Source organism: Diplotaxodon limnothrissa, linkage group LG2, assembly GCF_057381915.1.
Source record: "Diplotaxodon limnothrissa isolate DT_005_m linkage group LG2, D_limnothrissa_male_GT1.1, whole genome shotgun sequence".
Classification (NCBI taxonomy): domain Eukaryota; kingdom Metazoa; phylum Chordata; class Actinopteri; order Cichliformes; family Cichlidae; genus Diplotaxodon; species Diplotaxodon limnothrissa.
This window is the reverse complement of record NC_140597.1, coordinates 14,934,881-14,962,732: the sequence shown is the minus strand read 5'-3', so window position 1 is coordinate 14,962,732 and position 27,852 is coordinate 14,934,881. Positions and strand designations below refer to the sequence as shown.

Sequence of the window (27,852 nt, the reverse complement as noted above, 5' to 3'; positions counted from 1 at the left end):
CCAGAGGATTTACTGCTCGGTTTTTGTTAGAAAATAAGATTCATGACTGTGAGGCATCTTTGATGAAGAATACAGAACTAAAATACAAAGTAGATCTGCAGGCCTCAGAGTTCCTGCCAGCAGGCCCTCGTATATCACATGGAGTCATCAGTGGTCAACAACTCTAACAAAAAATGGTGAAAAAGGATCCTGACGGGATAATCACCTGGTCGGGCACGAACGGGATGGGAACGATGGAGCGCTCTGGCTCAGACTCATCTCCGTGGGAAGGAAGAGAGATTCAGCTGCTTCACAGATCCCATCACTGCAGATTTTGACAGCATCGCTGTGTGTGCGCGCTCAGCTTTTATGCATCAGCAGGTGCCTTTTAAATGAATGGAGGGTTTCTTATTGATATTACATAAGCAGTTGCTGAATGAATTATTTAGTCTGTGAAAAGTGACGGTGCAGTGCGTCGCCTGCTAAGTCCTGACTGTGCAGCACAGCCACCACGTGTAGTCTGAACGAATGGATAGAAAAACAGTCAAATACACTGAGACTGTGCCGTCAGCTGCTGCCAAAGTGGCAGCGAACAATCAATGTGGCAAAATGGTAAATGGCCTGTATTTATATAGCGCCTTACTAGTCCCTAAGGACCCCAAAGCGCTTTACATATCCAGTCATCCACCCATTCACACACACATTCACACACTGGTGATGGCAAGCTACATTGTAGCCACAGCCACCCTGGGGCGCACTGACAGAGGCGAGGCTGCCGGACACTGGCGCCACCGGGCCCTCTGACCACCACCAGTAGGCAACGGGTGAAGTGTCTTGCCCAAGGACACAACGACCGAGACTGTCCAAGCTGGGGCTCGAACCGGCAACCTTCCGATTACAAGGCGAACTCCCAACTCTTGAGCCACGATCGCCCCAAAATGATGCCTCGGAGGAGAAGCCGAGGGATGCTGAATGGATTTCTGATGCTAGCACGCCTGGCAAACATGCAGTATGTCATGAGTCAAAATTCAGGCTAAATGTTGGACTTACATCTGGGTTTTCTCACTGTTTTCTATATCTGTGTAATCCCCGGCAGCAGCCGTGTGTGTCATTGTGTGTGCCGACCTGCCAGCGCTCTGATCGGATCATTATTCCTGAAATACTAACGCCACTGCTTTAGTTTACAGTCTGTTGACACTGTCAGAGATTTTCTGCATCTCAAAGTCCCTGCATTGTCAGGCACGAGCTTTTACTTTTCATACTACGACAAGAATTCCTGGTGTTCCTGATAAAAACGTACTCCGTGGGCTCGGCTGGAGCTCAGCACAGTGCGAGCAGTTCCTCGGTTTCGTGTTGGCTCATTTCTCTCCTGCGCTTTTTATCTGCAGCGCTGTGCTGGAATTTGTAGCAGAAGAAGAGTGTGGCACGTCTGCTCGCCCTGATAGTGTTTGTTAAAGTTGTGCCAGCCGGGCAGTGGCAGGACGCACGGCTTTGTGTTTAATTTTTCCTGGTGTGCAAGAATAAATACTGTTGACTGCAATTTATCTCTCGTCTGTCCTTAAAGGAACCCACAACTAGAAAAATATCTTCTTAACAGGAAAAGGAGAAAAGGAGAAGACGGCGGTGTGGGATTTAGAGAACAATGACTTTGTGCTCTTTATCTTTCGCCTCTGAAACATTTGAACTAAAGGAAGGAGCGAAGTGCGCTGACAAATGTGCTGTACGGACGGACCGGCAGGAGGCGACCTGAGGCTTCGGGTTGGGTCTTCTAGAGCTTGAGGCTCCTGTTGGAAGCAGTCATGCAGAAAACAGGATCTGTCACAGGACACCTGAGGTGACGCGGGAAGAGGCAGTAGCTCATTCGACGAGAGGGAAGAGAAGCTCACTGATATCCGAGTGCTCTGAGTCTGACTCTCTGGGATGACTCTTGCTGCTGAAAGTAGTGACTGCACTGCAGGATGTAAGCTGAGGAGAGCTCTGCACACGTCTTTGTGGACTCCATGAACACTTTATCTTTTCTTATCACAGTCTGAGTTATAGACCGGCCGTCTGTGACTTACAGCATGAAATGCACACAGCTTGACTGAATTATACAAATAAACCTCAGATAAGCTGCATAACTGTGCACCCACAGCAGAAGCTGAGAAACTTTGGTGTCCATTTCTAGAACTCAGTCCTAAGCATCGACATTCGATGAACTCCCTGAAGCCTCTCACACCTCAGTATAAATCAATAAATATCAATAAAATCGAGCTTTGACAACCAATAGGATCATTTCTGTTTTTTCCAGGGTGGCTGCACAGGCACAGACCACCCTCACTAACTTCAACTCAGGAGAGAGAAACAACGCTTAGCCCAAAAGCTGAAAATCTGCACATTTCAGCTTCCTCATGTCATTTCACGGAAGCAAAGTTAAATATTTAACCTTCTTGGACGTGTCTGCATTCATGGATTATAGCACAGCATAACATAGAACAGCATAGCATAGAATAAAATTGAATTGCCCTTTATTGTCATTGTACATGCACAATAAAATCGTGTGTACTCCACCTGACTATATCTGTGAAGGTTCTCAGTCATCCAGGTCATCGTAGTCAAAGGAGCTTGCAAAGAAAAGCGTCTGGACTTCTTTAAGTTGCTTGAAGACGTTTCACCTCTCATCTGAGAAGCTTCTTCAGTTCTAAGGTCAAATGGTGGAGAGTCCCAGATATAAACCTAGTGGGAGTGACCCCCCACAGAGGGACAAAAGGACCCCCTTATGATCCTCTAATCGCCTGAGCCAAGGTGTGAAACTGGGTGTGGGTCCCAATCAGCCAGAGTTTCGGGTGAGTTCATTGTGAAACCTGGCCCCACCTTATCATGCGAATTCCTGAGATCAGATGGCCCAGGATGTGAGCGTTAAGGCGTCTGGGAAGGGATCTCAAAACTGGATTATAGATGGCAGAGAGTTGGTGTCGTAAACCCCCGCCTCTGTTCAAAGATGGTCGCTCACAGTGGACATAGATGGCTTCTTTCACTCCTCTTTCAAACCATCTGTCCTCTCTGTCCAAAATGTGAACATTGGCATCCTCGAAAGAGTGTCCTTTATCCTTAAGATGCAGATGGACTGCTGAGTCTTGTCCTGTGGAGGTGGCTCTTCTGTGTTGTGCCATGCGCTTGTGAAGTGGCTCCCACTAGGTTTATATCTGGGACTCTCCACCATTTGACCTTAGAACTGAAGAAGCTTCTCGGATGAGAGGTGAAATGTCTTCAAGTAACCTAAAGAAGTCCAGACGTTTTTCTTTGCAAGCTCCTTTGTCCACCTGACTACTGTGCAAGAAATATAAAGAACAAAACGGATTCTGTACACTTCGTTAGTGTGTGTAAAAACTGAAACCCAGTTTATTATCAATATTATTATCATTGTTTCGGATCAATGCACGCTCAGCACTGACCTACACTGAGCTACTTTACAAAGTCTAACGGCAAAGAGCTCCGGCGCAGTGTCATGCCCTGACACGTGGAACGTAAATTTAAATTTAAGTCAACAAATGAACGAGTGGAGAAAAACACGCAGCTCCAGTTTGAGGGTGGAGCTGCTGGCACTGAGGCTAAGTCCATATCCAGCTGTTACAACAGCTGTATTACACACACGCACACACTGCTGCCTGTGTGTGTCAGTGTTTAAAACCAAACAGTAACAGCTGGGTCACATGATCAGCCTCAGCTCAGCGTGCACGACTCTCTGCAGTAACAACCGGCAGCACAAAACATGTTCCCAAATCACACGGCTCAGGCTGTCACTGTGAAAAGGCCCCACTATAACAACCACTCACATACATAAGCAATAAAAAGATGATGAATAACATTTATGAATAATTATCAGTGTTGAAGGGCAGTTTGAGTGAAGTGGCGGGAACGAGACTGAGAATCTCCAAGACTCAAGCCAGAAAATGGCGGGGACACCAGCCAAGAGGAGTGTAAGTGCTTCCCGTTCCCGGGGAAACACGAGTCTGCAGCTCGCTGTGGGAACGACAGAACTGACCTAGTGATTTACTGCTCAGTCTACAGTCACACCCTCACCGATGGCCACGAGCAGCAGAAATGAATTTCTCTGAAGGTGTCTGCACTCAGAGAGAGGGTGAGGAGGAGGAGGAGTACACCTGCTCCTCCTCAACATAAGGAGAAAGTCGTTGTTGCTCAGCATCTGACCAGGATGCCTCCTCGGTGACTGTCCAGGGTACTCAGATATTGTTCTAACCAAAAATCAACCAATCACTGAACATCCATATGACTTCAGTGCTTTTAGCTTAAATGAATGTGTGTTATAAATTGTCACCAGTGGAAGTGTGATTGTGAGGAATGCTCATTTTTGTGTGCTGGACCTTTACACACACGCACACTCTTCTTTAAGCCAGGACGGTCCTGCTGTGTCTCCTCTCTGTCCAGAGGGATTCTCATGTGCTTGTTGTGTTAGCTTTAGCATGCTAGTTCTGAATTTTAAAACCGTACCATGAAGAAAGCGCTGCTCTCTGCAGTTTTGCATAACTTTGCGAGAAACCTACCTGCACAAACCTACACAACATTATTACACTACAAATGTGTGAAACTGGGTCATCTCATACGCTTTGCAGTCTTAACCCATGTCCTCCAATTAAAACCACCTGAAAAGCTCCAAACACACAACATGTGTTATAGCACATAACATAAGACCAGATGTATAAGAGTGAGGCTGCTGCTGATGCTGAGGAAGATGATGGATGATGATGATGATGATGTTTATCTGTATGAAGTTTTTCACATTCCTGGTCCCTCTTCCTCTTCCCATCTGGAAGAGGAAAAGGGGAAGAGGGGAATTCCCCTCTGCACCCTGCTCGATCATTTACTGTAATCTATTACTACACCCTTCAGGTGTTAGTGCCTTCATCCTCCAGCTCTACATCAGCAATGTGTGCTCCACCCACAGCGTCTACACTCCAGGACTTCAGTCCTCACCTCCTACTTCCATCTCCACTCTCTGATGACCTCATCATCATAGTCTGACCGCCAAAGTACTTCTTATACTCCTACTACACTCAAATGTACACTGAACACTTTCTCCCACTCAGAAGGTGTAAACAATAACCGACCTGAGACTGGTGAGTTTTATGAATGTCTTACATGCCCACAACACACAGTGGGGGGAATAAGTATTTATTATCACATCATTACCACATTAATGTAAGTTGAGGCCGAGCTGTTCAGAGTCAAATTTCAGTCTCCAACAGGGACCCCATTTGGCATCTGTATGATAAAAACTGTGAGACACAAACTGAGTGCCGTGCAGAGACAGATGTCTGCCCCACAGCAGCAGCTCCAACAGGAAACTGTGCACAGAAAGATTTTCTCGCATGTTTCCTGCATCTGCGACTGAGCGTGCCTCTCTAGGATGATGGATAAAGACTCAAAGCCAAGGCTGGAGAGGAGATCAGACCACAAACCTGATTCCACCTTAAGCCCATCACTCTATAAGTTGGAGACAGAAAGTCAAAGAGCCACAAGTACTCTGTTCATTTTTATTCTGAGTGCACTCGTTTCATCTCTCATCATATTTAAAGGTAAGTCACCTGCCCACCACCTCTGACTGATATGTGCCACTCGTGTGACCACATTTAATGTATACGGGCACACGCTATGATCTCATGTATGTCAAGTGCAGCGTGAGCCTCTCCAAACGCTGCTGGAGGCAGTCATCACATGACACGGACCCCATCCATAACAGCACAGCACACAACTAGGTCATGTAGTACTACCTCATAGCTGAGCCTGAGCAACTACTGTACCGCGACCTCCTGCTTCTCGTACATCATTTTAATTCTGACTCAAACGTCCTGAGGGAATCAAATCCTGTGTGTGCCTGGTTTAGTAATGAACTCTCTTTTTCCATGAAGCTGAAAGGAAACGTTAATGTTGGATCCACATTTTATATTTCATGCTGTTGCTGTTTGTGTCACAGTTCTTCTTTGGGTTCAGCATTCGTAGTTTCAGTTTCAGATTCACTGTTGACACGCAGGAAATATCTGAACGTGAAAACAACACGACGCGCGATCAGCAGGTCTCTTTAACCTTCTTCTGATCAGCTGACCTTTGGGGTGGGTGGAGCTTGTGTGTTTAATAAAGTGAGATAAGCTTAGTGGGATAACCATCTATGCACCCACCTCATTATTAGAAACCTTATGACTAATATGGAGCAGGAAGCAGAAGCTTAGTGTAGTTAGAGGTGCTGAGTGTTGCTTCACACAGAGTGGAGATCACACTGAATAATCACACCATCAACAATGTTTTCTCACAGAAACGCCCACAGCAAAGAGGAAATATTTAATGTAGAGATGTAAAAACCTCAGCTTTCACTTGGTTCTGTGCTCCAGCTCCAGACTGACGCTCCCTGTCTCTGGCTTCTTTGAGAATTGTGTCTGTGGATCTGTGACGCTCTGAACAAAGTCTCATCTGTCTCTCATCCTCCAGGCTAAAAGTTGTTAACCAAGAACAGAAAAATGATCTCTTTGCATCCCAGCACAGCAAAAACAGACCAGCCAGCACTTTCAGCAGGATCAGTGTTTTAATCAAACCCACAAGCCGGAGGCAAAGACAACTACAGAGGCAGCGAGAACCCCCGGCTAGCTGATGTTTCCTCAGCTAAACCAAATATCTGAAGATGAGGATGTCCCTGAAGAGGAAACCAGAGCTGTCAAAATACATTTGAATATTGCTTTTACATAATGGACACCAGCGTGTGGGTGAAACCATGAGCACTTCATACTCAGTGTGACTTACAGGAGAAGCGTCTGTTGGAATGAGATTAATTATGAAGCGTTTGGGCAGTCGGTTATGTTTCACAGTGTTTCATGTGAACATTAGTGAATTCATTCAGGTCTCAGAGTGAAGCTCACCACTGCAGCTCAGCTGATACACATCCACACAACACAGCCTGCCTGCACGTCTGCATATACGCAAATCTGCAAGCCACTTTGTAACTGGCCTCTGCACCCTCTTTTCTTGCTGTTTCATATCTGTTGTCAATGATGCTGTTTAGTTCTGTGTTGTATGAACCTGAAAGGCTGCTGAGCCACACTTACTCCTGTACAGTTTCCTGTATAGGAGTAAGATGACATATAAGAAAACGTTTTGATTCGTACTATAAAAAAGAAGCGTCATGTCACGTCTCTGATGCATCCATGCAGCGTCAGCATCTACGAACAGTCAAAGCTCTCATCACTGAGTCTGACTGAGCTAACAGCTAAAAGGTGGATTTTGTGTTGTGTATTAATCAGCGTGACCATTGTCAGGAAGTGTGTAATCACACATGGTGTGATTATTCTCCGTAAAAGTTGATTAACTCTCACCTCTCACCGCCGAGCTCCGCCATCGCCGGCATCTGGCCTGCAGCGCTGACATTCATGTGACCATAAATGCTGAGAGTCCCTGCAGACAGAAGACCACTGTTAAAACATGAACATGATGATTTACATTATTAAAGAGGGAACTTTTAATTACTATCACACCAGTCCTGGTCTCAGCAGATTACATTAACATAGGTGAGTTAAACCACATCAGGATTATGCAAATGCGACAATTTTGGTTGACATTTGCCGTGTGCTGATGAACGACTTGCCGCTGCACGTGCAGCTTTGGATTTGGGTCGAACGAGTTTGAATTCAGAGGATTTCAAACTGACTGTAAGTCTGAGTCTGTAAGGAAAGGTGATTACTAAACATCTGACTGACCAGCTGGAGGTCAAAGACTGAGCATATAACATCCAATGTTTTATGAAATCGACTGTCGATTTAAGCATTCAGGAGACTCAGGTACCACAGTAACATTTATTACATTTCAGCACCAAGGATAAGAACAAAAAACAGAGCAGAGTCCAGGACACTCACTGAGTGGTTGAGATCAAATCCACTCGGGCTGGCCTTTAAGTCTCCACAGATATAAATCTAAAAGAAGACCACAGAGCAAAGGTCTCGAGGTCATCCACGGAGTCAGGGCATCAAATTTCAGAAAGCCGATCTGTTGTGCAATTCAATTCAGTTTCATTTATACAGCGCCAAATCACAATGACAGTCGCCTCAAGGTGCTTTATATTGTAAGGTAGACCCTACAATAATACATACAGAGAAGAACCCAACAAACACATGACCCTCTATGAGCAAGCACTTTGGCGACAGTGGGAAGGAAAATCTCTGGCAGAACCAGGCTCAGGGAGGGGCGGGGCCATCTGCTGCGACTGGTTGGGGTGAGAGGAGGAAGACATTTCTCCAGTGGAAAATGCAACGCTGTCAGCTGATTGTGTTTTTCCAACATCGAGAAGAAAGTCGTTTTTACTTAAAAAAAAACGACTTTCTCACATTTAAGAAAACATGCTTTGTGTTTTGGAGTATCAGGAAACCCGGATGTTCAGTCAGGTAAGACAAGATCGCCGACGAAGTGCAGCATCAGTTAAAAATGTTCACAAAATAAAAATCCATCAAAGCAAAACTCGTTTCTATTCATGCAGAATTCAACAGAAACAGTATTGGAAGGCAGCCCAAGGCTGCAGGTGGGATGAACGGGGGCGGGGCAGTGAAGGTCAGCCTGGCAGAGAAAGAGGCAGAGGAGGGTCACGCCCCGCAGATTTACCCCCGTTCAGCCGAGCTGGCAGCTGTCACGAGCGCTTTGCCGCGTGGACGTTTATATCTGCACAAAAACGAAGCAGAAAGAACAAAATCCTCACCTAATCTACATCCCATATGCTGACAGCTCAAAGCGTTGCACAGCATTGCAGAAAAATGTCTGCACAACCACTTATTTTTCTGTCACAAGGAATCAAACGAACCAGACTGCGTCTGTAAATCTGCTGCACACAATCTCCCTACACCAGCGTTTATATTACATTATACCAGGATCATGTGCACCCACACGCACAGCCACAACAATCTGCTGCAGTTATTCTGTCCAGAAACAGTTGATACAGACTGATCTGAGCTCTGTTAATAATCATACTGTCACATGATTCACCAAACCTTTCCCCTCCTGCTCTGTGGAGGGGAGACTCCCAGACGGCTCATTTATTACAGCATAAACAACAGCTGTACTGAAGAGCAGTGACCCTCTCCGTTCGAGGACACGCAGGCCCAAACCGTGCCAATGAAATGCCACTCGCAGCAAAGCAGGGCCCCAGGTTGACCTCCAGGGGGGGGTTAAAGGTTCAGGGTGTTCTCTCTAATCTGTGACCCATCTGTACGACACGGCAGCCGTGAGAAAGGCGCCTGAGCAGCAGAAAAGATCCTAGCGTGTTTGTGTGATTGTGACTGAAAAACCTTCTAATCTGCACAAAATACTGAATGTTGCAGGAACAAGGAGGAGTACAGATTTAAAAAGTGCTCTGTGATATATGATTAGCCAATGTCTGTGCATTACGAATGAGAAAAAACTGATTTTATGAGATTTTAAATAATTCACAGTCCTGTCACAGTAGAGTCCAGCGATCTGTTTGTGGGGAAAGGACAAGTGTTAACCCAGAGCCACTCCTACTGGGACCCCGTAGAGAGAATAAAAGCTGCTCTGGTGGTTAGAGGGGATTTTATTGTTGTGGCTGATCTGCGGTTGTATGCAAGTGTTAGTACGGAGGATGTGTTGTTTACATATTCCATCCACATGTGAAGAGAAAAGCCTGGATACACAGAAACTTACAGCCTGCTTTGGTTTTAGGCTTAACCTCTAAATATCGGCACACTGGGATGAGATGAGCATATATAAAAGGAAGGCATATTTAATCTATCTTCAGTCAGAGAGAAGGTAATTCATCATATAGAGTCTGAGATTTATTCAGGAAGCGTGATGTACTAAATATAGATGCAGAGCTCTTTATTAGCTCTGCAGCATCGCTAACGTGCTGAATGCAGCCATGCCACCTGCACATGTGAACAAACAGCTCAATGCATGCGTAATGTGCACAATCCATCACAATACACATCTGTACAGTCCAGCTAATCCATAACTCATCTTCAGACAGGTTAACACAGACTGAGTGAACCCAGCTCAGTCCATGTAGCCTCAGCTGGAGCTGCTCTTAATTATTCTGTCATGAACCGGGTTTCCATGCGCTCACATAAACTGGAGCACACGTCACCTTCACAACAAAAACATACTGACCAAGAACATTCCTCTTCAGTACTTTATCATCTCGTCTCTAATCATTATTATATCATCACTGATTCGCCGTGAGTCAAAAACGCCTTGGAACCGTCTCCAGGTCGCCACGGGCTGCCGACTCTGTTCTATAATAGCCTCAGTCGGGGAGGTGAGGTGAGCTGAACGCATGACAGAGCTAATGGGCAAGGTTGCTAAGAGGGTTTACTGGAGTCTGTCAGCTCTCTTCCAGTCACACGGAGCTCAGAGAGTAGAAATACAAGCAGAGCTAAGACGGTGGGAGATGCTGACAGGGAGTCCAGGGAAGAAGATAAAAGACTGCTGAGCAAGAAGGAAATGAGATGACAGCAGCTCAGGTGAGCTCAGGCTGCAGGGCTGGGACATGCAAGGCTTCTTTTTGAGGCATCGAAGTCGGCCCTGACAACACGCTGAGGCAGGCCAGCCAGGAAAGCCTCCAGTGTTCCTGCTGCCAGCTGCTAAAGCGGTGGGAGGGACATCACAAGTGGACAGAAAGATGCTGCTAAGAGATTTATTCACAGCGACGTGAATGAGAGTCTCGGCACGGAGGATCAGAAGTGCACATCAGCGTTTAAAATGACGACCCTGAGTCGAGCCAACAAGCCAGTGAATGCAGAGAGACGTGTGGATGTTTGGACTGAGTCTGGCAGGAATTCCTGCATGCAGAGCAAGAGCTGGCAGACTGGACCTCATGAAGTCTTCCACATTCAGCCATGGGCTGCCTCTTACATTCACACAGCGCCGCCATTGTTTCGATGGGATATTCCCGTCATGGGGTGACTTTAACACAGCTCTGCCCACATGCAGTGGCCTGAGGGCAGGACGTGCACGCCTGTGGCTGGGCGAGGTGACGTCTATCAAAGCACATTTACCTCACACACACTTTCACATGGATCTTTGTTCACCACAGCTCTGCACTTTAGAGTCATCACGTCATCTAACATAACCGACACATCGCGCAGGCGTCGTCTCACTACCACCACAGGAGGTCTCGGTGAGTTTGAGCTTATCACCCAACTCCACAAATGTGCTTCCACACCTACGTCTCTCAGTTACCCTCACCTGCATGTGATTGGACTGTGTGGGGAAGCTAAAGAACTCAGAGAGAAGCCTCACACACACAGAACCCAGCTGAGCCGGTACATGACGTCACTTCACGTCACTAATAACATCCGTAAGAACTATAGTATATGCTCTATGCTATAGACTTGTAGTCAAGACCGCCTAAACCAAGACCAAGACAATACCAAGACCAGAGGGTATCGAGACCAAGACAAGACCAAGACAAAGTCGAGATGAGACCGAGTCAAAAAAGTCTTTAAACTGCAGCCAGATGCTGCTTCGTTTACAGGTGTCAGGCATATTTATGTGTTTTTGCGATGCACTCGCACGCTCCACTTGACTGTCGCGTCTCTCACCCTCTGTTTTTCACATAATGATATTATCCTATATCCTCGCATGCTATTGGCCACAATATGGAGGGATTGGAGCATAGCTGAGCCACTGTGTGAGAGCTGAGCAGCGAAAGGAAATTAAGTGAGGAGCCGGCTCTCGCTCAATGGGAGTCGACTCTTCTGATTCACTACTAAGCACTCTCTAAGCACGGCTCTTAGAGCTGATGCTTTTGCACATGACACATTATCGGACGTTACGTTGTGTGTCATGGATACTGTTGACTCCAAATCTCCCGACCACTACGTGGATCTGAGACAGCAAGACCGAGACAGCGAGACCAAGACAAGACCAAAACCACGTAAAAGTGGTCTCGAGACATCCAACTCTATGTGATGCTTCCGATGACAGCCGTGCAAAAGTTTCTCACATTTTCACAGGATCAGAGCACCTGTCATAAAAACAAAACTCTGTCAAAAACCACTTTAAAGTTTATAGCCAAACACAAGCCGGCGCACTGGACGCCAACATGCAACCTTTGACATATCTGGAATCTGGCATCTTAATAAAAATAATATGCTTTTTAAAACAGTAAACAGCAATAACTCTATTATAACTCTAATAATAAAAATTAGTCAGCATGAACATAAATGCATAAAAAGATTAAGTAAGTCAACCCTTTTAACATTTTTCGTGCCACAGCACGAAATACTGAATATTAGCGATGCCGTGTGTCACATGACGTGCACTTTCCAAACGGCAGCACAGCCTGTGACCCTTCCTGGGCCCCTGTGTCCTATTTAGCTTTGCTTGAGTGTTGCCGAGCATGGATCACTGCCTAGGGCTTCAGTGTCAGTAAAGCTGGTTTTCCATATAACCCACAAGTGTTTGTGCAATCGGCGTGATTTTATTTCCTGTGTGATGCAACAGCAGGATGCTCATCTGCAGCTGGCGCTCCTGTTCTGTCACAGCCATAAACCGGCAATTAAATCACCGGCGTTTCTTTAACACATCATTAAACAAATGCTTGAAACTGGGTTAGGACAGAGCTTTCTGAGCGCACATGCAAAGCTTTCTGAGCATAAAGCTTTGAACATGAGAAAAAGAAAAATGTGAGAGAAGAAGAAACTAGTGTGGAGAGGCCAGAAAACATAAATGTGCACAAACAGCCAAGCCACGAAAAACTCGAGAAGAGTCCAGACTGAGTGACGGAGCGTCGCGAGGGTGGAGGGTAAGTGAAGTTCAGCCAATGTTCAGCCAGTGCAGGTGGGGGGAGACGAACAGCACGCTCCTGTGTGCGGGAGATACTCAGCAGCCTGCAGGAGGCCATAAACAGTGCAATAACCAGCAGGGTGGAGTAACAGGGTGGAGTTGTCCAACAATAAAATACAACAGAAAGCACAAATATTCAGATAGACCATGGATCACTAAGGGTTTACAAAATGCATGTAAAAAGAAAAATACACTCTATAGGGAATTCCTAAAACAAAGAACAAAAGATGCTGAAAATAAATATAAAAAATGCATAAATAAGTTGACCAATATTATACGTATATGTAGAAAGGAGTATTATAGTAAAATATTGAACAACAATAAACATAATATGAAGGGAATATGGGATGTTTTAAATGGTATCATTAAAAATAATTCTGAACAACAAAGTTATCCTCAATACTTTATCGACAATGGCAATATTATAGAAAACACTGCTGTCAACAGCTTTAATCATTATTTTGTAAATATTGGACCAAAACTGGCAGAACAAATTCCTGAGTCACTGCCATCAGTAGACTGTAGTGAAAACCTGATTGATAGGAACCCTAACTCAATGTTCCTCACATCAGTGGAGGAAAAAGAAATAATTGACATTGTACACATGTGTAAATATAAAACATCTACTGATTGTAATGATATTGACATGAAAATCATCAAGAAGGTCATTGAAGGAATTGTAGGACCTCTAACATATATTTGCAACTTATCATTTCAGACGGGAAAAGTGCCAAACAAAATGAAAATAGCTAAAGTTGTGCCGCTGTATAAAACCGGGGATAGACGCCACTTCACAAATTACAGGCCTGTTTCTTTACTACCTCAATTCTCCAAAATCCTAGAAAACCTGTTTAATAAACGATTAGACAAATTCTTAGATAAATATGAATTACTCTCTGACAGTCAATATGGATTCAGATCAAAAAGATCAACATCTCTGGCATTAATTGAATCAATTGAGATTACGAATGCTATAGATCAGAAACAGTATGCAGCTGGAGTATTTCTGGATCTCAAGAAAGCATTCGACACAATAAATCATGACATATTAATTAATAAACTGGAACGGTACGGGATCAGGGGGGTTGTACTGCAATGGGTGAAAAATTATTTAAGTGACAGGAAACAATTTGTGAAGCTGGGTGTCCATTCCTCATCATGCTTGGACATTGCTTGTGGTGTTCCACAAGGCTCTGTACTGGGTCCAAAATTATTTATTATTTATATAAGTGATATTTGTAAGGCATCTGATATATTAAAATTAGTATTATTTGCAGATCACACAAATATTTTTTGTTCTGGGGGGAATCTAAAGGAGCTGCTGGATACAATTACTTCAGAAATGTGCAAAATTAAAAAATGGTTAAACAGGAACAAACTAACAGGAACAAACGGTGGTTAGCACTGTTGCCGCACAGCAAGAAGGTCCTGAGTTCAATTCCAACATCAGGCCGGGGTCTTTCTGTGTGGAGTTTGCATGTTCTCCCCGTGTTTGCGTGGGTTCCCTCCGGGTACTCCGGCTTCCTCCCACCGTCCAAAGACATGCAGCTTGTGGGGATAGGTTAATTGGATAATCCAAATTATCACTAGGTGTGAATGTGCGAATGAAAGTGAGTGCGAATGGTTGTCTGTCCCTGTGTGTTGGCCCTGCGACAGACTGGCGACCTGTCCAGGCTGTACCCTGCCTCTCGCCCTATGACAGCTGGGATAGGCTCCAGTGCCCCCCGCGACCCTGAAAAGGATAAGCGGAAGCGAATGGATGGATGGATGGAGGAACAAACTATCGCTAAATCTAAGTAACACTAAAATGATCTTATTTGGGAATTCCCTTAGAAATGCACAAGTGCAGATTCATTTAGATGGTGTGGAAATTGAAAGAGTACTTGAACATAAGACTCATATAAATCATATACATAACAAAATTTCAAGAAGTGTCTCAATCTTGAGTAAAGTAAAACACATTCTGGACCACAAATCACTCCACATTCTCTATTGTTCCCTGACTGCACTGTATTTGCAGTACTGTGCAGAGGTTTGGGGCAATACTTAAAAATGTTCGCCATCATCAATCTTTATATTACAAAAAAGGGCCATAAGGATAATCCATAAAACTGGTTACAGAGATCATACAAATCCACTATTCTTAAAATCAAAAATTCTAAAATTCACAGATCTGGTTCATTTTCTCACTGCACAAATTATATATAAAGCAATAAATAACCTGCTTCCTGACAATATTCTAAAAATGTTTTCTAAAAGGGAACGGGGATACAATTTGAGGGGGGAATTAAATTTAAAACATCCTCGTATCCGTACAACATTAAAAAGTTTTTGCATCTCTGTGTGTGGAGTGAAGCTGTGGAACAGACTAAGTAAAGATATGAAGCAATGTCCAAGCATGGCGCAGTTTAAAAAGCGGTTTAAGGATATGGTATTTACAGAGTACAGGGAAAAGGTAGAGATTTGATAGGGTGTTCTTGTCTAATATTTTCATGTGTGTGCGGGTGCACGGGTATGTTGGTATGGGTATATATATATATATATATATATATATATATATATATATATATATATATATATATATACATACAGGGAGTGCAGAATTATTAGGCAAGTTGTATTTTTGAGGAATAATTTTATTATTGAACAACAACCATGTTCTCAATGAACCCAAAAAACTCATTAACCCTTTAAGACCTACCATAGAACCAAGTCCGCCAGAGCTTATAGTATATTTTTACATGCTGTGGAGCCATTTTTTGGAGCATTTAAAGTTGCTATACATCAATACAACCATTACAGCCCAAATTTTAATAATATGTCTGCATTAAGTGCATGGTAATTACATAAATTGCAAAAAGGTGTAATAAACTACAAAAAATTGAAAATCGTTTTTGTTTTTTTAACATATATTTCTAGTTAGAGAAATTTAAGAGGCTTATCCCTCAAAACTGTAAATACAAAAAAGTTGCACAAACTAGTTTCCCACCAAAGGAAATTTATTTTGAGTGTCTTCATAGTTTTATTTTTGAAATACACCAATTTTCATATACTGCAGGAAAAACGAAAAAATAGTGCAAATTTGCAAAATAACAGCATACGCATCAAAATAAAATATTTCCAGCAGTGCAATATGAGTCCTAAGCATCCCAGAAACGACACAGAAAGTCATGAAATCAAACATAACTTTTAAAAACACAAGTATAAGACCATGAGGCCACGATGGTAAAAAAAAACTACATTTCCGCAAAATGACGTCACTTCCGGTTTCGGGCAGGTCATGCGGTCATGTGATAGTTCGCGCTGATGGATGTAGGAAGTGTTACAAACAGCTGATCGGATCGGCAAAGCGTGTTCCTGGAATATTATGTTTTTGTTGCTACAAGCGCTTTTTATGCAGTTTTTGCAAAGCTATATGTGGAAGGAAAGTGTGACCTAGGACAGGCTGATGGCATAAGATGTAAGTACAACTCGTCCGGTTTCATATGCAAAAAAAATTATTGCGCTAGCTCACGTGGTTGCAGAGCTACCGGGATTTAAAAATAGTTACGCAAAATGGAGCGTGTCCGCTCCTACTGGCTCTAAAGGGTTAATATCAAAGCTGAATGTTTTTGGAAGTAGTTTTTAGTTTGTTTTTAGTTTTAGCTATTTTAGGGGGATATCTGTGTGTGCAGGTGACTATTACTGTGCACAATTATTAGGCAACTTAACAAAAAACAAATATATACCCATTTCAATTATTTATTTTTACCAGTGAAACCAATATAACATCTCCACATTCACAAATATACATTTCTGACATTCAAAAACAAAACAAAAACAAATCAGCGACCAATAAAGCCACCTTTCTTTGCAAGGACACTCAAAAGCCTGCCATCCATGGATTCTGTCAGTGTTTTGATCTGTTCACCATCAACATTGCGTGCAGCAGCAACCACAGCCTCCCAGACACTGTTTAGAGAGGTGTACTGTTTTCCCTCCTTATAAATCTCACATTTGATGATGGACCACAGGTTCTCAATGGGGTTCAGATCAGGTGAACAAGGAGGCCATGTCATTAGTTTTTCTTCTTTTATACCCTTTCTTGCCAGCCACGCTGTGGAGTACTTGGACGCGTGTGATGGAGCATTGTCCTGCATGAAAATCACGTTTTTCTTGAAGGATGCAGACTTCTTCCTGTACCACTGCTTGAAGAAGGTGTCTTCCAGAAACTGGCAGTAGGACTGGGAGTTGAGCTTGACTCCATCCTCAACCCGAAAAGGCCCCACAAGCTCATCTTTGATGATACCAGCCCAAACCAGTATTCCACCTCCACCTTGCTGGCGTCTGAGTCGGACTGGAGCTCTCTGCCCTTTACCAATCCAGCCACGGGCCCATCCATCTGGCCCATCAAGACTCACTCTCATTTCATCAGTCCATAAAACCTTAGAAAAACCAGTCTTGAGATATTTCTTGGCCCAGTCTTGACGTTTCAGCTTGTGTGTCTTGTTCAGTGGTGGTCGTCTTTCAGCCTTTCTTACCTTGGCCATGTCTCTGAGTATTGCACACCTTGTGCTTTTGGGCACTCCAGTGATGTTGCAGCTCTGAAATATGGCCAAACTGGTGGCAAGTGGCATCTTGGCAGCTGCACGCTTGACTTTTCTTAGTTCATGGGCAGTTATTTGGCGCCTTGGTTTTTCCCCACGCTTCTTGCGACCCCGTTGACTATTTTGAATGAAACGCTTGATTGTTGGATGATCACGCTTCAGAAGCTTTGCAATTTTGAGACTGCTGCATCCCTCTGCAAGATATCTCACTATTTTTGACTTTTCTGAGCCTGTCAAGTCCTTCTTTTGACCCATTTTGCCAAAGGAAAGGAAGTTGCCTAATAATTATGCACACCTGATATAGGATGTTGATGTCATTAGACCACACCCCTTCTCATTACAGAGATGCACATCACCTAATATGCTTAACCCTTTAGAGCCGATCGGAGCGGGAACACGCTGTTTTGCGTAACTATTTTTAAATCCCAGTAGCACTGCAACCACGTAAGCTAGCGCAAAAATTTTTTTTGCATATGAAACCGGACGAGTTGTACTTACAACTTATGCCATCAGCTTGTCCTAGGTCACGGTCTCCTTCCACATAAAGCTTTGCAAAAACTGCATAAAAAGCGCTTGCAGGAACAAAAACATAATATTCCAGAAACACGCTTTGCCGATCCGATCAGCTGTTCATAACACTTCCTACGTTGGAATAGACGTCAGCGCGAACTTTTGCATTTCCGCCATTACCTTCCCGAAACCGGAAGTGACGTCATTTTCGCGGAAATGTAGTCTTTTTTGCCATCAGGGCCTCAGGGCCTATACTGCTCTTTTTAAAAGTTATCTTTGACTTTATGACTTTCTGTCGTTTCTGGGATGCTTAGGACTCATATTGCACTGCTGGAAATAGTTTATTTTGATGCATATGCTGCTTTTTTGCAAATTTGCAGTATAATATTTATTTTCGTTTTTCCTGCAGTGTATAAAAATTGGTGTATTTCAAAAATAAAACTATGAAGACACTCAAAATAAATTTCTTGTGGTGGGAAACTGTTTTGTGCAACTTTTTTGTATTTACAGTTTTGAGGGATAAGCCTCTTAAATTTCTCTAACTACAAATATATGTTAAAAAATCAAAAACGATTTTCAATTTTTTTGTAGTTTATTGCACTTTTTTGCAATTTATGTAATTACTATGCACTTAATGAATACATATTATTAAAATCTGGGCTATAATGGTTGTATTGATGTATAGCAACTTGAAATGCTCCCAAAAATGGCTCCACAGCATGTACAGTGGGGCAAAAAAGTATTTAGTCAGCCACCGATTGTGCAAGTTCCCCCACTTAAAATGATGACAGAGGTCAGTAATTTGCACCAGAGGTACACTTCAACTGTGAGAGACAGAATGTGAAAAAAAAATCCATGAATTCACATGGTAGGATTTGTAAAGAATTTATTCGTAAATCAGGGTGGAAAATAAGTATTTGGTCACCTCAAACAAGGAAAATCTCTGGCTCTCACAGACCTGTAACGTCTTCTGTAAGAAGCTTTTCTGTCCCCCACTCGTTACCTGTATGAATGGCACCTGTTTGAACTCATCATCTGTATAAAAGACACCTGTCCACAGCCTCAAACAGTCAGACTCCAAACTCCGCCATGGCCAAGACCAAAGAGCTTTCGAAGGACACCAGGAAAAGTATTGTAGACCTGCACCAGACTGGGAAGAGTGAATCTACAATAAGCAAGCAGCTTGGTGTGAAAAAATCAACTGTGGGAGCAATCATCAGAAAATGGAAGACATACAAGACCACTGATAATCTCCCTCGATCTGGGGCTCCACGCAAGATCTCATCCCGTGGGGTCAAAATGATCATGAGAACGGTGAGCAAAGATCCCAGAACCACACGGGGGGACCTGGTGAATGACCTGCAGAGAGCTGGGACCAAAGTAACAAAGGTCACCATCAGTAACACACTACAACGGCAGGGAATCAAATCCCGCAGTGCCAGATGTGTTCCGCTGCTGAAGCCAGTGCATGTCCAGGCCCGTCTGAAGTTTGCCAGAGAGCACATGGATGATACAGCAGAGGATTGGGAGAATGTCATGTGGTCAGATGAAACCAAAGTAGAACTTTTTGGTATAAACTCAACTCGTCGTGTTTGGAGGAAGAAGAATACTGAGTTGCATCCCAAGAACACCATACCTACTGTGAAGCATGGGGGTGGAAACATCATGCTATGGGGCTGTTTTTCTGCCAAGGGGACAGGACGACTGATCCGTGTTAAGGACAGAATGAATGGGGCCATGTATCGTGAGATTTTGAGCCAAAACCTCCTTCCATCAGTGAGAACTTTGAAGATGAAACGAGGCTGGGTCTTCCAACATGACAATGATCCAAAACACACCGCCCGGGCAACAAAGGATTGGCTCCGTAAGAAGCATTTGAAAGTCCTGGAGTGGCCTAGCCAGTCTCCAGACCTCAACCCCATAGAAAATCTGTGGCGGGAGTTGAAAGTCCGTGTTGCTCGGCGACAGCCCCAAAACATCACTGCTCTCGAGAAGATCTGCATGGAGGAATGGGCCAAAATACCAGCTACTGTGTGTGCAAACCTGGTAAAGACCTATAGTAAACGTTTGACCTCTGTTATTGCCAACAAAGGTTATGTTACAAAGTATTGAGTTGTATTTTTGTTATTGACCAAATACTTATTTTCCACCCTGATTTACGAATAAATCCTTTACAAATCCTACCATGTGGATTCATGGATTTTTTTTTCACATTCTGTCTCTCACAGTTGAAGTGTACCTCTGGTGCAAATTACCGACCCTTGTCATCATTTTAGGTGGGGGAACTTGCACAATCGGTGGCTGACTAAATACTTTTTTGCCCCACTGTAAAAATATAATATAAGCTCTGGCGGACTTGGTTCTATGGTAGGTCTTAAAGGGTTAATTGGTAGTAGGCTTTCGAGCCTATACAGCTTGGAGTAAGACAACATGCATGAAGAGGATGATGTGGACAAAATACTCATTTGCCTAATAATTCTGCACTCCCTGTATATTTGTAGGTTGTGTATCCTTGAGGTGTTAATGGGGTTATTGAAAATGTGTATATTTGCGTATGTGTATATACATATGTATGGATAGATAGAAACATATATGTATACATATAAAAAAAAATTACACATAACATATAATGTAATTGCAAGGAGGTGTTTTTGTAGTCTATTGATACTAGATAGTGGAAAAGGGGTGGGATTAAATAAGCTTATGCTTCTTCCTGCTCCTTTTTGAACATGAACGTTATTTGGAGTTGTGGTTGCTCGTTTTCCTTTTGTTTTGCTTGGTTCATTTGTCTCTTTTAATTCTATTTTGTTGTACTTTTTCAACATGTTCAAAATAAAGATTCAATCAATCAATCAATCAAACATCCATACCGCATGCATTTTTCATTTACGAGGCAGGCCCATGCTTACGATGAAAACCATGTTTCTGCATGTATGTTACTTAAAGCTACTGCATGGATCGTCACCTGGCTGTGCTGACAGGTTTACCTGTCCAGGTGCTGTTTTGATTCAAGAGACCCACGATGGCGGGAACAATGAGGAGCCAGGATCAAGAACACCACCCAGGACTGGGTGAAGGGAACGCCCATAGCCGGGCCCTAACTCTGAAACCACAGCCAGGCAAAGTGGAGACTTTGATGGTCTGAACAAAAGTTACCCAGACTGACCTACAGGAGATTTCATTAGGTCTGGATGGGTTCTCCTGGACTTCCACTTTAAAGGTGGCCTCAGTGAGAGGGGTGAGCAAGTATGAGTGTACATGAATCTCCATGTATGATCTCTGATGAGATCTAGGCTGGCTTGGATCACCCCAGTGTGCCCTGAGAAGAGGTGGAGGAAGCGGGGAGAAGGAGACAGTCAGTGTATTTTTATTCTTTCCACTTTGTCCTTCCAAACTCTCTGAACGAAAACACCAGCTCCATCCCTCCTGATCAGAGAAGAGTAGTTTAAGAAGAGCTGTACAGATACCTCTTCCAGCTTTTCTGAGGAGAGATACAAGCTCGGGTGAACCCCAGGTCTGAACCACCTCAGCCAGATCCTTTCGATGCCGAGGACCAGGGGCTCGAATCTAAACTGACCTGAATTACCGAGGTTGAAGATGAGCCCATACACCCTCTGGGGAACGCTCATCTCTTGTACATGAGCTCACCTCTTCTTCTTCTACAGCTTCATTCAGTACTTTTTAACTTTAATGAACATGTATGGTTTCCCTGCTCAACACAACCAAAATGTAAATGGCCTGCATTTGTATAGCGCTTTTCTAGTCCATAGGACCCCAAAGCGCTTTACACTACATTCAGTCATTCACCCATTCACACACACATTCACACACTGGCGATAGCAAGCTACATTGTAGCCACAGCTGCCCTGGGGCGCACTGACAGAGGCGAGGCTGCCGGACACAGGCGCCACCGGGCCCTCTGACCCCATAAACTAACAAGACTGCTGAACAAAACCAAAGTCAGAACAATTCTTTTGTAGTAAACTTTAGAGCCAGTACTGCATTACTGTGACAAGTATTGATCCACTTCCTGTTCTACCATCTTGTCTATATTCATGTTCAGCGCCAGTCTTCATTATGCTTAAAGACTGAATGGATGTGAACTCCGGCATGAAGACAAAGATAATACTGTAACAAATCAAAACAATAAATCGTGATGAAAATGTCAGAGAATCACAGAGACGACCTCAGACCACAGTCCTCTCTCAGTATTTGGACTACAGGTCAAAAATCCAGTTAAGCTGCTTAACATCATTTCATTCAATCCAATATTTGTATTCTGGAGCTTTTACTGAATATTGAGGCCCAGTGACATAAACAATTACTACCTCAGAGAGCCATTTGTGACATTTACAGTCAGTAATCTGATTTTATCGGGTGATACAAACACCAGCGCTTCGTGATGTTGTTATATTACACACGATAAAAGGAGCGATGTACATGTCAGCCATCCACACAAAACTGCAGACAGTGAAGCTGCTGTATTTAACATGTGAAGCACACAGGCTGTCAGCTGGCTCCGTGGAGCTAATGTGAGGCCACATGGGGACACCCTGCATGTGTTCGGGGGGCTTCGTGGTCTCATCGAAGGGAACAAATGGCGCCAAACAACTCACCTGCAACGTTTGTGGCCCCCGGATCTGACCCTAACCACGCCCCCTCACATCAGCTGACAGAACAATCTGATCTCTGGCAGCTTTTTACGACATATAATGGTGTATTCATTGTTTGGTAATATTTGGAAGTTTTAGGATATTGTCACGGTTCTGGGTCAGTTTGACCCAGTATTTTGAGTTGTCATGTTTTTGCAGGTTTAGTTTAGTTCCATGTGTCATTTTCTGTCTGTCTCTCAGTGTCGAGTCTGTCTTTGTGTGATGGTTTCTTGTTCCTGTTTTATTGTGAAGGTCTGCGTCTCGTGTGAGTGTGTTCAGTTTGTTGATTATTCCCAGCTGTGTCCCCCACCTGTGTGCATTTAAGTCGCGTCTTCTGTCTTTGTAGTTGTTGGTCCGTCTGTGTTTCCACCCTGCTTCATCTGTGTGTTTCCCTGCAGTCAACCATCATCTGTTTCCGCCCGCTCTCATTCATGTCCAGGTTCGTGTTCTGTAGTTAGTTTGTTCCCAGTTTAGTTTAGTCATTGCTCCGTTCGCCGTTTGTCCATTTGCTTTTTGTGTTTAATAAACCACCCTCACACCTGTACAAGTGCCTGCGTTTGGATCCTCCTTTATTTTCCACATGGCTCATCTCACTCGCCGTGACAGGATATGGTCTACGCACACCTGAGGTTCACCTGCAGGTTGAAACCACTTGCTTTAGCGTACCTTCAGGCTTGAGGATGCTGTCTGTTGCCATGGTTTCAAAGCCAGGAAAATAGTTACCGTGCAGAAACAGGAAGAGAGCCACCTTTCACCTGCTAACTGACCGACTCACACCAGCAGCCAATCAGCTCCCAGCTTTTCTCACGTAACATTACTGTCTGCATCAGGACGGCCTGGAGACTGAGAAGGCAGAGGAAATGTGTGGGTATTTATATCCCTGTGGGGACATCTCATTGACATAATGAGATGTCGCATACCCTATCACTAACCATCAAAAATGAATGCCTAGCCTAAACCTAACCATAACCTAATTGTAACCCTGACACTAAAACCACATTTTGAGTCTCAAAAATGCCTTCAAACTCGTGGGGACCGGGTTTTTGGTCCATTAATACCCCCCCCACACACACACACACACACACACACACTTTAGAACTTTTATTTCTGGATTCGCACTGAAACTCTGAATCCTGATAATCTCTTATATGATCTGATTTACAGGAAATGCAGGAAGTGAAAAAGTGAGGAGGGCCCGAATGTCTTTCCAGAGAGACTTATCTCCAACTGAGAATAGCAGCAGCTTTCACTGACAGCGCCACAGACGGGGACGCTGCTGCTTATGCTCTAAAGGTGGTGCAGAACCTGTGATATCCAGTCCCAAAACCAATGAGAAGACTAATCTTAAATACAATTATCAGTTTCTGGTATTCAATACCTATTGCACAGTCATCTCACTTAAATGTAATTGCAAATGACCACTTCATATTGTCTCCGTCTTTGTTTATTGTGATATAGTTAATAGCAGTACCTTTTTATCTCTTAATTTTACCCAAATTTAGTGAGTTATTATTTACTTGTAGTTTCTAGTTTTATATCTTGGAGATATAAATTTTTTAATTCTTATAAATGCACCATGGGGGGTTTGGGGTGAAACGGCATTTTGTTACGCTGTATACTGTGTACAGCATATTGTTGTATTGATGATAAAGAGCTTGAATCTTGAACCAATAAAATGTTTTTGTTCAAGAGAATAACACAGAGTGTTCTTCTGCTGCTTGATGGCCGGTGATGCATTATTCATATTTCATCGACACTCTTATCAGATTTGGTTTGCTGGGTCGTTTCATAAAAATGGTGTATGTAATGTATGTTTCAGATAATAATGTGCAGAATATTACAGCCTCCAGCTGAGGATTCAGCTGATTTGGTGCTTTTTGCACCCACAATTTCACCTTCGAAATATCATGTTTTGGCATTTATGCCTTTATTTGTTCGCAGTAATGGAGGGGTGTGGGAGTAGGAGGGATATGAACAGCAACAAAGATCACATTATCAAAGCCAGATAATTAATCCATTTTTTTCCTCCCAGTTCTGAGTCTGCCTTCCAACATTGAGACATGATAATGAAGATTATTGCAACAGGTTCTGTTTCTCTAGGCGCAGCCAAGTGGTGGAGGGCTTTCGCTTTGGTGGCCTCAGAATCTCCATCCATCCATCCATCTTCATCCGCTTTATCCGAGGCCGGGCCGCGGGGGCAGCAGCCTAAGCAAAGAGGCCCAGACCTCCCTCTCCCCAGCCACCTCCTCCAGCTTATCCGGGGGAATACCAAGGCGTTCCCAGGCCAGCCGAGAGATATAATCTCTCCAGCGTGTCCTGGGTCTGCCCCGGGGCCTCCTCCCGGTGGGACATGCCTGGAACACCTCACCCAGGAGGCGCCCAGGGGGCATCCTTGTCAGATGCCCGAACCACCTCAGCTGGCTCCTTTCGATGTGGAGCAGCAGCTGCTCTACTCTGAGCCCCTCCCGGATGGCCGAACTTCTCACCCTATCTCTAAGGGAGAGGCCAGCCACCCTTCGGAGGAAGCTTATTTCTGCCTCTTGTATCCGCGATCTCGTTCTTTCGGTCACTACCCACAGCTCGTGGCCATAGGTGAGGGTAGGGACGTAGATCGACCAGGAAATTGAGAGCTTCACTTTTACACTCAGCTCCCTCTTCACCATGACGGACCGGTGCAGCGTCTGCATTACTGCAGCTGCAGCCCCAATCCGTCTGTCGATCTCCGGCTCCCTTCTCCCATCACTCGCGAACAAGACCCCGAGCTGGAGGCCCTCACCCGATGAAGCCTCAGAATCTCATCTCTGATTTTTGCGGATGATGTGGTTCTGTTGGCTTCATTGGGTGATAGCCTCCAGCTCGCACTGGAACGGTTCGCAGCCGAGTGTGAAGCAGCGGGAATGAGGATCAGCACCTCCAAATCTGAGGCCATGGTTCTCAGCCAGTAAAGGGTGGAGTGCCCACTCCGGGTCGGGGATGAGTTCCTGCCCCAAGTGGAGGAGTTCAAGTATCTCGGGGTCTTGTTTGCGAGTGATGGGAGAAGGAAGCCGGAGATCGACAGACGGATTGGGGCTGCAGCTGCAGTAATGCAGACGCTGCACCGGTCGGTCGTGGTGAAGAGGGAGCTGAGTGTAAAAGCGAAGCTCTCAATTTACCGGTCGATCTACGTCCCTACCCTCACCTATGGCCACGAGCTGTGGGTAGTGACCGAAAGAACGAGATCGCGGATACAAGAGGCAGAAATGAGCTTCCTCCGAAGGGTGGCTGGCCTCTCCCTTAGAGATAGGGTGGGAAGTTCGGCCATCCGGGAGGGGCTCAGAGTAGAGCAGCTGCTGCTCCACATCGAAAGGAGCCAGCTGAGGTGGTTCGGGCATCTGACAAGGATGCCCCCTGGGCGCCTCCTGGGTGAGGTGTTCCAGGCATGTCCCACCGGGAGGAGGCTGACCCAGGACACGCTGGAGAGATTATATCTCTCAGCTGGCCTGGGAACGCCTTGGTGTTCCCCCGGATAAGCTGGAGGAGGTGGCTGGGGAGAGGGAGGTCTGGGCCTCTTTGCTTAGGCTGCTGCCCCCGCGACCCGGCCTCTGATAAAGCGGATGAAGATGGATGGATGGGTTCTGTTTCTCAGTAATACTGTCATTCCCTCACATCCACGGTTAGTTTCCATCCGTGTTTATTCGTTGACTTGCTCGCTGTCCTCAAATCAAAGATTAACTGACTGAATTAGTTGTATTATATTTATAGAGCAGCAGTCATCTGAAGGTGCTTTACAGAATCAGATAAAGGACAGGACAGGAAGGGCTCGGGAACAGGAAGAGAAAGGAAAAGCAGAGCAAGTCGAGGACAAAACACAAACTACAGAAGAAGAAACTCTCAATGCATCATGGGAGGCCACCATGCAGCCGGAGACTAGAGCAGCGCAACTGAGGACCTGATCCAGCCCTAACTAGAATACGCTTTATGAAAAAGGAAAGTAGAGATGGTGTCTGTCTCTGAATCCAAACTGGGAGCTTTTCTTTAACTCTCCATCCATTCCAGCATCCACCTGCAATCATCCTCATCCTTCCTCCTGGCAGTGTCATCAGGTTTTTATCATCAGCAGCGCGCCGGTCTGAGCGTATCCGTTTACGTCTCGTGGCACCAACGGGACGCCTTACACTTCTACTATTTGTAAATCATGCAGCGTGACCGACACTTGGCACAGCTTTGCTTTTCATGCGATGCTGCAGAGTCAAATGACATTTAACGCCACAGAAATACTTCCTTTGCCAATTTTCTTTCCCGCTCTCGTGCATTTTTCAGCATTTGGCACTGAGGCAATAAGATGACATTAACACTGTCAGTATTCACAGCTCAGGATGGGGGCATGCATCACCAGTCATCTATGAAAATAATAACAAACTGCTCAGAAGTGACACACTTTAAACTTACTACATATTCCTTTAGATTTAGTGGAAGGCTAGTGATTAGGTTTTCCTGTCTGGCTTGTTGGAAATATGAGCTTGAACTGAAACAACCAATAAAAATGTCTCTTCTAAACGATGCTGGAGGTCTTTGACAGAGTCTCAATATTACCCTAAACCCGCTGCATCATGGCACCCGTGCCAAAGGACCTGTCGTGGATATCTGTGAGATGAGAGGGGCTTTGTGGAAACTGCAGTATTTTATGTCCTGGTGCTGGAAAGAATTCAGACTCCATAAAATCACCCCACTGCCACAGTAAATACTCCATTCACTCTTCTGTCCTTAGAGTAGAATAATAACAACAGGAAGCTGTCTGACAGAGAAACCTCGGCCAAGCACTCTGAGCAGGATTTCCTTCTAAGGCAATAATCTGATATTTAGAATACATTCACTTTATTTTATTTGTCCTTCTTAAACGTAATTTTTAAAAGTTTGCAGTAACAAAAGAGTGCAAAGTGCAGCTTTGGCCTGTTTAAAAACCATTTTAATACACTTGACATAATTTTGACTATAATTATTTTTTATGTGGATATAAAACATGTAGCGCTCATAAAGTTTGTTTAAATGTTCAGTAATAATACTTTTAAATGGCCTGTATTTGTATAGCACTTTACTAGTCCCTAAGGACCCCAAAGCACTTCACACATCCAGTCATCCACCCATTGGTGATGGCAAGCTACATTGTAGCCACAACCACCCTGGGACACACTGACAGAGGCGAGGCTGCCGGACACTGGTGCCACCGGGCCCTCTGACCACCACCAGTAGGTAACAGGTGAATTGTTTTGCCCAAGGACACAACGACCGAGACTGTCCAAGCCGGGGCTCGAACC

General features: G+C 44.4%; 1 protein-coding gene across 1 annotated transcript in view; it reads right to left on the bottom strand.

Annotated features, from left to right (window-relative positions):
* Positions 1-27,852, bottom strand: part of htr4 (5-hydroxytryptamine receptor 4) — a 195,408-nt gene that overhangs the window by 126,914 nt on the left and 40,642 nt on the right. Inside the window, exon 2 of the mRNA XM_085360912.1 lies at positions 7,341-7,419. Within this exon, the coding sequence (XP_085217038.1) occupies positions 7,341-7,396 (56 nt within the window). The 5' untranslated portion in view covers positions 7,397-7,419. The remainder of the gene's footprint in view (positions 1-7,340; positions 7,420-27,852) is intronic.